This window comes from Poecilia latipinna, unplaced genomic scaffold, assembly GCF_001443285.1.
Source record: "Poecilia latipinna isolate Pla-1442-1.1 unplaced genomic scaffold, P_latipinna-1.0 Scaffold1044, whole genome shotgun sequence".
Classification (NCBI taxonomy): Eukaryota; Metazoa; Chordata; class Actinopteri; order Cyprinodontiformes; family Poeciliidae; genus Poecilia; species Poecilia latipinna.
In genome coordinates, this window is record NW_015113660.1 from 149,155 (window position 1) to 161,757 (window position 12,603).

At 36.8% G+C, this 12,603-nt stretch overlaps 1 protein-coding gene across 3 annotated transcripts in view; it reads right to left on the reverse strand.

The window, feature by feature from the left end:
- Positions 1–10,755, reverse strand: part of LOC106959108 (1-phosphatidylinositol 4,5-bisphosphate phosphodiesterase zeta-1-like) — a 33,136-nt gene extending 22,381 nt beyond the window's left edge. Inside the window, exons 1-7 of one of the 3 annotated variants that reach the window (XM_015051443.1) lie at positions 10,605–10,755; positions 8,836–9,031; positions 6,972–7,173; positions 4,243–4,387; positions 3,264–3,416; positions 1,238–1,432; positions 430–583 (exon numbers count right to left, since the gene is read on the reverse strand). In XM_015051443.1, the coding sequence (XP_014906929.1) occupies positions 430–583; positions 1,238–1,432; positions 3,264–3,416; positions 4,243–4,387; positions 6,972–7,173; positions 8,836–9,028 (1,042 nt within the window). In that variant the 5' untranslated portion in view covers positions 9,029–9,031; positions 10,605–10,755. Of the gene's footprint in view, positions 1–429; positions 635–1,237; positions 1,433–3,263; positions 3,417–4,242; positions 4,388–6,971; positions 7,174–8,835; positions 9,032–10,105; positions 10,233–10,604 lie in introns of those variants that run through there. The other 2 variants (XM_015051441.1, XM_015051442.1) reach the window with 2 other exon arrangements.
- Between the last annotated feature and the right edge of the window lie 1,848 nt (positions 10,756–12,603).

Below are 12,603 nucleotides of genomic sequence, written 5' to 3' on the forward strand. Positions count from 1 at the left end.
ATCACCATGACCTCGTCACTCCTCACCATGACCTCATCACTCCTCACCATGACATCACCATGACCTCGTCACTCCTCACCATGACCTCGTCACTCCTCACCATGACATCACCATGACATCACCATGACCTCGTCACTCCTCACCATGACATCACCATGACCTCGTCACTCCTCACCATGACCTCGTCACTCCTCACCATGACCTCATCACTCCTCACCATGGCATCACCATGACCTCATCACTCATCACCATGACCTCATCCCTCCCCACCATGACATCACCATGACATCACCATGACCTCGTCACTCCTCACCATGACATCACCATGACCTCGTCACTCCTCACCATGACATCACCATGACATCACCATGACCTCATCACCCCCACCATGACATCACCATGACCTCATCAGCGAGTCTCTCTGTGTACCTGAGGCCTTGATGAGCTTGCGCGCCTTCTTTTCTGCCATGGATGTGTTCTCATAGCAGTTCTGATTGTCCCTGGAGTGGCTGAAGCTGATGAACTTCACGGACCGTGTGTAAATCACCAGGTCCGATAAAGCCCGGGCCACCTTCACCTTCCTCTGCTCAGTGCCGTTAAGTGAGACAAGGTTAAACTTCACAGAGTGGTCATACTGAGAAAAAAATTAAACAATAACATTCTGAGAATAATGTTGCATTGCAGAAATAAAGTCATAATGATATGAAAATACTCATAAAATTACAAGAAAAAATCTGTCTGAGATAAACAGCCGTGGTACGAGAATAGGGTCAAGAGGATAAAGTGGAAATAAAATCATAAAATTACAATAATAATCATGAGAAAAAAAATTTAATGAGAAAAATGGTCGCATTACAAGAAGTGATATACTGTATAAAGTTTAAATAACATGAGAATAACGTCAAAATAATACGAGAGTTATTATGAGAAAAACTTGTACAAGGAAAAGTTAAATTACAAGAAGTCATATCACTAGAAAAACGTTTAAATAATATGAGAAGAGCTGAAATAGCACAAGAATAAAGTAATAATATTATGAGAATACAGTTTAAATAATACCAGAAAGAGAAATACTACCAGAGTTAAGGTCGTAATATGACTTTTTCCTCATACATTATTCTTGTAATTTTATTTTTTAAGTTTTCTCAGCGTGAACCTGATACTCTGACTTATTACACAAACATGCCGCTTACTAGAATCTGCTTTAAACTGACCGAAACAACAAACCCTGACTTACTTTCTTCTTTGAACTCATTTTTCTTGGAGACCAGAACTTTGCTTTGGGTTGAATGCTGTCCTCCTCATCCTCATCATCCTCATCATCCTCATCATCAGCATCCTCGCCCTCATCTCCACTGTCCTCTGTCTTGTCCTCTCTCCTAATCTGTGACTTTAGCTTTTTGTTCTTGATCAGGATCTTATACATCAAGTCCTAACGGTGCCACACAAATGGCACGAACTCAGTCATAAAGTTATGCACACAAACCTTAATATACATCATTAATTCATGCTCCTCTTTTAAAAATTATGTAACAGCCAAGCACCACTTTTGCATAAATCACTACAGCAGAGATCATTTCAGGTCATATTCGCTTTACTGCACACAGATTGGGGTTACAAAGACAGAGAAACCATTTAATCACACGCCAATACATCTGCTATTTACTCTATTTGTGCTTTAAATCTTCATCTTTTTCTGCCGCAAACTGTAATATACAAGAGTTTTGGGGAGAAAATATGACACATATTGACAGATTTACCAATGCAGGCAATGCTAGGGTCTATAAACTCTACAAATCACTTCCCTTGTTTAACAATATATCTTCAGATAAGCGTTATTCTCAAAGCAAAGCTAAAATATCTTTAAAAAACTAACCTTAGTGTTTCCAGTGGAAAGCTAAATAAGGGCCCCTCTTTTCAGTACTAACAGTTTTTCAAAAGATTGTACAAGAATTGGGATTCTGACGAGACAAAAAGAAAATAAAACCTTACCTCTATAAGCTCCTCCTCAAACCCAATAAAGAATATCATGAAAATAAATACTGCTGGACCATAAACTGTCCCAGAATAAACAATATTGTTCTGACACCATTTTCTAGCTGATGAACATTTAACACTGAAACTGGAAAACATTTTAAATATCCAAAATAAATAAACAAAACAACATCGTCCTTAAAAAAAGGGAGCATTTTGGATCAAAGGTTGAAGCCTTTGGTCATTTTGAGAAGAAAAAGAGACAAAACTAGAGAAATAATAATGCAAATGGAAATAACCAAGCTTGTTTTAATTGATTGACAGACTTGTGTAGCAGATCTTTAAAAATCTGCATAAACATGAATAAACTCTGCGTGTCCAAGAACACATCAGCTGTTTAAGTCATGCCCAGGTTTCAGGTAAAACACTGTAGCGACTTCACAGTCTCCAAATTTAGAAACTTTTTAAACGCCTAGAGCAACTTTTTTCTCAAACAAGCGACTCGCCATTTTTTTTGTTGTCGTCATTGGATACTTTTATGGCAACAACATGTGAAACCAAATTTCATAACCAATAGGACAATGTGCCTGCAGTTGCCACGGTTCAACCAGAAGAGGGCAGCACAAAATTGGTTATAGGCAAATTACGCAGAATTAAACAAATGAAGCATAAAGATGTGCTATCGCTGAGCCCCAGTTTAGACATTTTATCTGCAAAGAAAGATTTATTTTGGGTTTAGTTTCTCTTTAAACTATCATTTTCATAAACTCAAGGACATTTCCCTTCGTCCCTGTGTAATCTCTGTATTTATCGTTTTTAGGATAATGGCTCCTTTCTTTCCGAGTAGCTTTGCAGCAGATGTTGGACCAGGACTCGTTTCTCTGAGGGGAAACATTAACACCAGCTTTGTCGCATGGTCCGTTGCTTTTATTCATTTCAAAAACAGAGAATGTTTTCATCTCCGAGACAAAGAACCCAATGGCCAAATGAACAACCTCTAATTCTGCACATTTTTTCTGTCCAGGAAATCAGCTAAAAATTCCCATAAGCGTTCATCCTGCCATCAAGCTCACATTCACACTACCGCCTGAAGTGACCCAAATCCAGTTTATTTTCTGCGTGGTTGTTCACACTTCCAAATATATGCGACTTGTATGTGTTGTTCAGACTTCATGTAAAGGTCAGATAGAGGTCGCATTAAGGTAAAAAAATGGAATTGGGTCACTTCAGGCTGCAGTGTGAACGTAGCCTTACATTCTTCAACACATCCACTGTTATGCCAGTCTTACATTTGGGCTTGGGAGGTCTCCGGTGGTCGGGTGATCCAAAGGACTCTTCAACAGCTTGTCCCCCAGGATGGAGGTCAGGTACTCGGCCATGACCTCCTGCTGCTCCTCGCAGCAGTGGTTTTCCAGAGACAGAATCACCGGGTAGGCAGAGACCTGTCAGGACGTAAATTAAATCTAATTTAACAAATCACATCACGGAAGAGTCCACAATAATCTAACTCCTGAAATCTGAAAGTGTGCAGTCACAGTGTTCAATGCAAAAACACAAAATATTACCAAGTATTTTTGGTCTGGTTTTTAGTGCAAATATCTTCGTAAACTTGAAATAAGACGAGAACTAACTTACAAGTAACTTTTCAGCACAATATAGGACCTTGTTTTAAGTAAATTATTCCTTATTATCGATCAATAAGTTCTAATTTCACATATATAATTATTATACACATGAGAAATTTAGTTATTGTTTAACATAGCTAGTACTTTTTCATCAATATTAATGAATCATTAACTTAAAACAAACTCTTATTCCTTCCTGAAAAGTTACTTGTAAGTTAGTTTTCACAACAAAGTATAAGGAAAAAAATAAAATTACAAGAATTAAGTTATATTACGAGAATAAACTCGGACCAGAATAGAATTATAATAGTCATATTACCGCTTTATTCTCAAAATCTGACTTTATTCTCATATTATTATTAGTCTTGTATTATTTCTACTTTTCTCGTAATATTATAACTTTATTTCTCATAAATTTATGTATTTTTTATTAGTATGGCCTTAGCAGTCCATTGCAAGTTGCCTTATTTCAAGTGAACTAAGATACTTGCACTAGAAACTAGACCAAAACTACTTGGTCAGACTTTGTGTTTGCTAGCTGGACCAGTAGCGTCTCAGTAGAGATTCCTCGCGCTTATAAAAGTATGATCAGAAACTGATTCTCGGCGCTGCATAAATGCGAGTGAAAAGCCGGAGCCGTTACCTCGAAGGCGTGTTGTTCCACGGTTCTGATGACATCCTTGAATAAAATCTTGGTGGTGAGGGTGTAGCCGTGGTAAACTACGGGCTCCGTGTCTGGACCATCCCAGCAGTCGATCTCCAGACAGCGGCAGCCTTTCCTGAGCGCGCTGCGACACACACACACACACACACACACACACACACACACACACTGAGTTCAGGCAGGGTTATCATAATCACAAACTTCACTACTTCCTTCCCATGCATACATTCTCACTCATCTATTTCTGTTTTTAATGATACCATAGATGTGTATTCCTTCTGCTGAATATTTAAACATGAAGTCTTGTGGAAAGCAGCATTCTGCTTGAGCTGGATGATAATGATGTCACTTTAAATTGTTATGGATTTGATCTATTTTCTGGCAGCGTAGTGAAGAGTTATCTCTGTTTCTGCAGATGCTCTCCAGAGGGACTGCTTTTGGTTTTCTGCCAGTTTATTGCCTTCACTTATATCACTAACGAAGCGACGTAGAAAAGCTGCAGCCCAAAGCAAGTCAGTATGTTGTTTTTAAATCCTGGTGTCCAGTTAATGCAAATACTGTAAGGGGAAAAACAAGATAGTGCAAGTTTTCTGTCCGATCGGTGATTACCGATCTTTAAAAAGCCTGACCTGCTGATTCCAGTTTTGGCCAATACTAACTTTTTTTTTTCGTCTGAAATGTCGTTAAATATAGCAAGAAAGTCACTGAGCCTTCAACAGGTGGATGACTATTGTTTTTTTTATCATTTAACCGTTTATAAGCATCTTCCACATTTGTTTACATATAAAACATACATGAAAATTCACATTCAACATTATATAACGTGAAACTTTTGATGGGAGCTGTTGTTCTATCAGACCTTTTCTCCCATCCAGTTTGTCCAGTCCTTTCTCTATTTTTCATCGCTGTCTTTTGTCTTGAGTAGTGTCCATTTTGTCCACTTTTCTTCCATTTGTGTTTGCTGACGTCTCAGATGACATGTCAGTGTTTCCATGATGTAGATTTATTCTATTATTCCAATCCTTTGTTGGTGACGGAGGGTCCACTTTTACCCATTTTCTTACTAGCTATTAGCATTATCGTACTCAGATAGCTGAGGTGGGCGACTCGTTAACCGCAGAGGTGAGCTGATGGGCCGGTCTGTCAGTCAAACTTCTCACAGAAGAACAGAAGAGGACAGAGGCAGATGAAATCAGGGTATAAGATCAACTGATCACCAATCTCGTACCGATGAATTGATGCAACCCTCGTGCAAGTTAAATATTCACTCTAATCAGTGTAACGATGCAATAAGTAATAATCAGGGTTACACGATTTCCTTAATTTTGGGAGATCGATGATCAGCCGATACTTACATGTGATTCTGATTTTATCTGCATCAACAAAGGTCTAAAAATCAACCTCTGTCCTCTTCTGCTCTCCCATCAGAGAGGTTTGACTGACCCACCAGGTAATTTCTGCATGTTTTCAGTTAGCAATAGTCCCTCCACTGTTACCAACTCAGTGACTTTCTTGCTATATTTAGCAACATCTATACCAAAAACAATCGGTATCGGCCAAATTGGAATCAGCAGGTCAGGCTTTTTAAAGATCTGCAATCGCTGCACTCTATAGGAGTAACGTAACAAAATCAGACTTTAAAATGTACATAAAACCGCATTATGTAATAATCAATGCAAAATAAAATAAAATAAAATTCTTGAATGCATTTTGCACCATTTTTCCTTGAACGACTTGCAGGTTAAAGTTTCAGTTGAAGACGTTTTCCTTGATAATTGCAGTTATGAACTGAGAATATGAAGAAAATTGGAAAACAGTGTTTTAGATTCACTTCACATAAAATCCATATAAAACACGTAGAAAGTCTAATGTGATCGTTTTCAGTGTAGTTTTAACTTTGTGCCTCAGTTCAGTTGCGTTCACTCTCCAAACAGTGAATCTAAGCTTTTTTTTTATTTCCTTGCTGAGTCTCCAATCAGCAGCCTTCTGCAGCTGTAGTCCTGTTTTTCTTGCAGATAAACATTTAGTTATCAGGCCAAGAGCAGAGCTTGAAGGCTGCTGGGGCTGAATGGGTTAGTTTCTACCAGCTGGCCGGGGCATTCAGCCGTTCGCCGGATCCATAAATACTGAACTCTTGCTGCTGTCAGCTGCTTTGTAATCGCTCTCATTGTGCCACAGAGGTATCCACAGCAGATTTGCTGTCTGGCTCAGCACATGAGTAGGTCAGTGAGACGAGAAGGATGATATTCAGTGTCCGGAAACCAAACGTGCAGCTCTGCAGGTTCAGGATCGACTTACAAATAAAAAAAACTGTAGATTTCAGCGCTCTTTCTGTATAGGCACCTTGTATTTTTAGATTCTATATGAGCAAATCAATACAATAAATTAAAAACAACATACATTTAAACATGTACACTAAAAACATAAGTTGTTAAGAATCAATCATTTTAGCTACTTGTACTTGTGGGTTTGTGTATTCTTTGTATAATACTTTAATTATCCTTATTGCTTTATTCTGCTACAAAATATTGTTTATTCTTCTGAGAATTGCAGTACATTTTGACAGCTTTGATCTTCCGTAGCTTTCACCAGATTACACCAAGAAATGTTTTGTCATTCCCTCTTTTTATATAATGTCCATTCTCATTTATAAATTTTGAAATGATAGATGCTTCGTTAAAACAAAGCGTCATAAAAACGCTCCCCACCTAACATACGCGTCCAGGTGGCTCTTCCCGACCAGCTGATCTCCGGTCAGGTAGGTGTTGTGAGACGTGGAGATGAAGTAGCTGGTGAGAGGCTGGTCCATGTCCTGGTACACCGTCTTATGAGTCCGGTTGAACACGCAGCAGTCTTTGGACTCCATATATCTGAGGAAGCCTTCGAACGTCATGCACCTGTTTTCTATAGCTGCAAGGAGGAAACAACAGGCTGAACTCTGGGTCAGGAAATTTAATAAAACAGAGCAGCAACAGCAAACCCAAGCAGAAAAACTGCTGATCCCCTTTACATGTAAGGACAGAGCCTGCTAAGTACTTCACTAATGAGTTTTTTTTTTATTTTATTTTTTATTGAAAAACACTTTATTTTGTTCTAAGTGGAATATCTGAGCTGCAAAGACTCTTTTTGTCTTTTTACCAATACTGGAGCTGCACGCGTCTTCAAGTCAAAGTATTCCAGCTCCAAAATAGACATGTTGCAACCGAGCAATCACAGATCAGTTCACAAAAAAGTAAGAGAAAAGTAAAGTACCCAAAAATCACAACAGTAGCACTACTTCAACATTTTTAAAGTAAAATGTAGCTGTCCAAGAAATGACTCGAGTAAAAAAATGTAACTGATCAAAACATCAATCATTTAATATTTAACTTTTTTTATACTTTAAACGTTTTTTAAAGGTCAAAATTAAAATAACTCATTAAAAAATAACTACAAAATAACTAAATTAGGTAAAGGAGACATTTTTTCAACTCGGTTTCTTTCAATATGAAACTTAAACTTGAAAAGAAATTGCAGTTTTGTGTCCAAGTCCTGTGAATTTTTGGTTAAAACAAATTGTTTTGTGAAGTTACTCAATGGATAGAGGATCCAGAAACTTTACTTAATGTAAGGTATTTTTATTTTTATAGCACGTTTTCAGCAACAAGGCAATTCAAAGTGCTTTCATGTGATTACTGAAGTACTGAAGTAATACTGTTATAAATATATTATTTATTAAATATATTATTTGTTTTAATAGGTTTATGAAAACAAATAAATGTCCCCATAAAATAAAAACTAAATAAATATTAAACTGTTTTACGTTCATTTCAAGATTGTTTTTGTGTATTTTCTTATTTATATATATAATAATGGTGTTTTATTTTGTGACTTATTTTTATTTTTATGTTCATATAGTCAAATAACTAAATAAATACACAAATAAATCCTGAAATCAAAAAACTAAAACTGTGATTGACAAAATCCCCTTTAAATTTTTTTTATTTTATGAACAGTATTTATTTAAATTTGAATAAAACAGTGTCCATAGTGTCCAAAAAAGAGAAACTAGTTTCTATTTCATGTTAAATTTACAACCAGAGGAAACAGAAAATCAGTAATTGCTTAAGAAATTTTCCTAAAAACTTTGATTAACACAAATAAGTAAAGCTTTAAAAAAATATTATTTTATATTACTATAAAGGGATTGTTGGGTTTTCCAGTAACATCCAGTTCTTTCTGGATTTTTCTTCAGTTCTGTCTTTTTAAGATCAGATTGAATTATGTTCTTTGCATGAACATTTGTTCCTGCACAGCTGCAGACTCTGTGCGACTGGGAGACACGTCCTGTTACATTTCCTGCTTTTTAATGAGACGTTCTGACTCACTCTGCAGCACATCGAGCTTTTAGCAATACCTGTTCCACTTTCCCAGTGATGAATCCTCTTTTCTCCTCTTGTAGACCTGTCAGGTCCCAACTTACATGCAGACTGAATCACCATCGTCGTGATTCATCTGTTTTCCAGAATAATTTTTAAACCTTCTTGATGCAGCAACGAGACGAGATTCCCCCTCGTTCACTCAGTCTCTCACCTGCCTCGTCGATCTCGTATCTGTCGATCAGATCCTCCGCCGTGTCTTTGTTCGCTGCGAGCTCCATTTGTTCCTTACAGAGGAACGTCAGCAGAGCGCTCGCAGGTAAAGTAGGGATTCCTTCTGTGTATCTTTGAAACAGAGACAGGATTTCTACTCTCCTGGATTGCAGCACCTTGGTTCTCTTCAACATTACCTGCATAAAGTAAAGTTTAATTAATCAATTGAAGACATAAAACCATACTGAGATCAATTCAGGCTCATTAGAAGGTTTTTCATCAAAACTGCCTTTTTCTGTTGGCCTTACTCGATATTCTAATTATCTGGGAATTTCAGGTTTTTTGATTAAGTATAATTATCAGAATTTACAGAAATCAACACTTGATAGATGTCACACTGTGTGTGTTGAAACTAAATACACTTCAAAAATAGGCAATAAACAATGAATCAATTAATCACATGATAAATTAAAAGCAGCTCAATAATTTCAATTTGCAGGATTTATTGTTTTTGTCTTTTGTCTTTTTATAACAATGTCCATAGTGTCCAAAAAAGTGAAACTAGCATCTATTTCATCTTAAATTTACAACCAGAGGAAACAGAAAATCAGTAAATGCTAAAAAAATTTCCTAAAAACTTTGTTGAACACAAATAAATAGTCTTCTAGTTGAGAAGACTAGTTCAGAACTAGTCTTCTCAACTAGCTCTGGTCTCAACTAGTCCTTTTTAAAGGGCAACTTTGTTTACAGCAACTTCATGATTAATTTTATTTGTTTTGTTTTTTGTTTTTTTTATTGTGGATATTTAAAATGTTTTCTGGTTCCAGCGTTAAATGTTCATTTTGATATTTGAAAATGTTTTCTTCCGCTTTATTACCATTATGTGACTTAAAAATCAAAACAACAATATTATCGTTAATCGTAATAACTTCTGGGACAATTTATTGTCCAGCAAAAACACAGAGTTTAATTAAGCAAGTATTTGTACACTTGAAATAAGACAAAACTAACTTACAAGTAACTTTTCAGCAAGATATAACACCTTGTTACTTGCTGAGATTTTATGTTTTTGCAACATAATCCACAAGTTTCATTTCTGGAATTAAATAAATTAACCTTTTAATCACATTATAATTTATTTATTGAGCTGCAGCATTTTTTCAGATAATTTTTGTGAGTCTCAACTTTCAGTGACAGATTACATTTTCACAAAACTTCTTCAGAAAGCCGTGAACAGAGGTGTCAGCCATGAGATGTATCTCAGTGTTTACCTGTTCGCATCTTTAGAATACTTATTTCTCAAGCTCAACATGAAAGGGAATAAAAGAGAAGTCTGGATTTTTGCCTCCGCAGATGAAATCTTCGGAGGGACAAAAACTGCTTCTCCTGTCTTTGTCATTCCTCTCAGGCAGGAGGGAAAGTCTGTGACGTTCTCTGGCTTATTTATATATATTTTTTCATTTTTCTTTATTATTTCTGCCACTTTTCCTCCATACAATTCAGATCTGTAGCTGTACATGCCTTCAAAGTGCCTGTATGCCACAATGATGTTAGCAGTGCAGAAAAGGCCTTTCATACTGAAAACTTTTAATTCTCCTGCAGAAACTAAACATTCGCTTAGATTACTAATCATCCAAGAACCAAATATAAAGTAGATTAAATATCCATGATGTATGATGATGTTGATGACTTTTACAGTAACAAAGGCTTTCGTCAGTTAGCTTTAGCGCAGCTTGATTAATTTCCCCAAAACTTTCTGAGACAACCTACCTTGATTAAAGATGGCCGCTGAGCCTCAACTTTGAAAATGTAAAGATAGATTTATATTTATATTAAAAATATGTTTAAAAAATAAGCGCTGTAGCCGTTGGGCATGAAAATAATCTCTAAAGTTTTCAGCCAGTTTCTCTGTAGGCATGGAAAGTTGTTGCCATGGTGACGGAACATTCCAGTTCTAAAGGCAGGAAATGTGAAAATCACAAACACAACAGTTTCTCTGTAGTGTTTCCTCCCTTCATGTTTTCTCTCTGCTTTAATGTTTTTATAGAAACTTTCCACTTCTTAGTTTTGTTAAAATCGTTTCTAAGGAAGAATCAGTACAACAGATTAGAGGTACAGCTGCTGTTAAAACGTTTAATAAACCGTCGTCTCTGGGATCTAAAATATTTTAAATTAACGAAAAACTGAATTTTAAATTTCCAGTTTTCTGTTTTTCCTTTGAATATATTCAAATCTGAATATAAAAGAGCCCAATTAAAGGTTAGTTGGCCTATCAGATGATTTCTTGGCAAAAATGTAGGCAACCCTTTGACCCCTCACACTGTAAAACATTTACAGGTGGTTTAACTTGAAAATGAAAGTCCATCTGCTGCCTGGGAAATGCAGTTTAAGTCACAAGAAAATTGTTTTGGTTTAAACTCAGAAATTAAAGTTCATGAAGTTGATTTAATAACAAAAACAATGAAATTGTTTAACACATGAGTTAGGATTTACTTTTTCCCCTTTAACTTTGGCAGCTATTTTCTGATTTTTCAACTTTTAATCTTGCATACATCACCATTCATGATGAACGGTGATGCTAATCTCGTCATATTGCTGCTTATTGCTATAAGAACAATTCACATCTGCACTGCTGAGGTTAAAATGATAATTTTTTCTGTGGAAAGTGCAGCTGAAAAACAATAATTCGGTTCCCCAGTGTGTTCTCATGTGTCTCACAAATGACTTTTTGCTTACAATTTTCTACAAGGGAACAGTATACATCATGCAAATGACTGCCGATATTCAGATTAGTTCTAGCAGCGTTAATTTCATGAAATAAAGTCCAGATCCTCCACAAAGCCAAAACCACAGAGGATCAAAGTGTTTTTGCATCATGAAGAAATGCTCTGAGTATGTCGATGAGGTTTCCAGGACAATATCCACTCTTCCTTCCTTCCTTCCCTGGTTGTGTGATTAAACATTTTGATGCAATACCGAGTAGCTGTTGCCAAGTTGAAACGGGCAGAGTTGTTTCTGTCCACACCAGCCTTTAATTGTTTGGCCCTGGGCCTGTCAGAACAATCTGGAGCAGTAGTCTGATGTGATAATTCCCGGGCTGTGAGCATGAAGCCCTCTGTCTCTGCTTCCTCGTCCCTCTTTCTCCGCAGCCGGTTAGCTGGACTGATTTGAAGTCGCAGCGTGTAGGTGTCATGAAATCTGTCAGGTTTGGTTTTGGTGCAACTGAGCAGATTGGAGTGTTGAAGAACAGATCAGTATAAGAATACATACATCTCAAGTGATGTCACACTTTCGTGAACTTTGTAAATCTACGTTCACACTGCAGCCTGAAGTGAACCAAACCCGATTTTTTATTTATTTATTTATTTATTTTTCTGCGTGGTTGCGACTTTTATGTGATCCCCGTTGTGAACTGAAACCAACCTGAAAGTTTTCCGGCAGTAATGTCACACATAGAGAGCATGCTCATTGTTTTTTTGCTATAAAAAAGAAGTAGTGCTCATTGTTAGCAGAAGTAAACATGGATGCTAACGATGGAGCATATCTTACTATTTTAAACTTGTTATCCAACCAGAACCAGCGCATTAACAACTTAATCCTTATTATAGTCCGCCATGGTTGCTGTTTCTCTTCCTGTTTGCTCGTATCAGGGCGTAAAACAGTGATGTTTGTCGAGAATCATTCGGGTCGGATGAATGCAACCTGGATGTTCAGATTCAGGTTACATAGACGACCCCAATATCCAAGTAGTCTGGTTAGAATTCGAAAA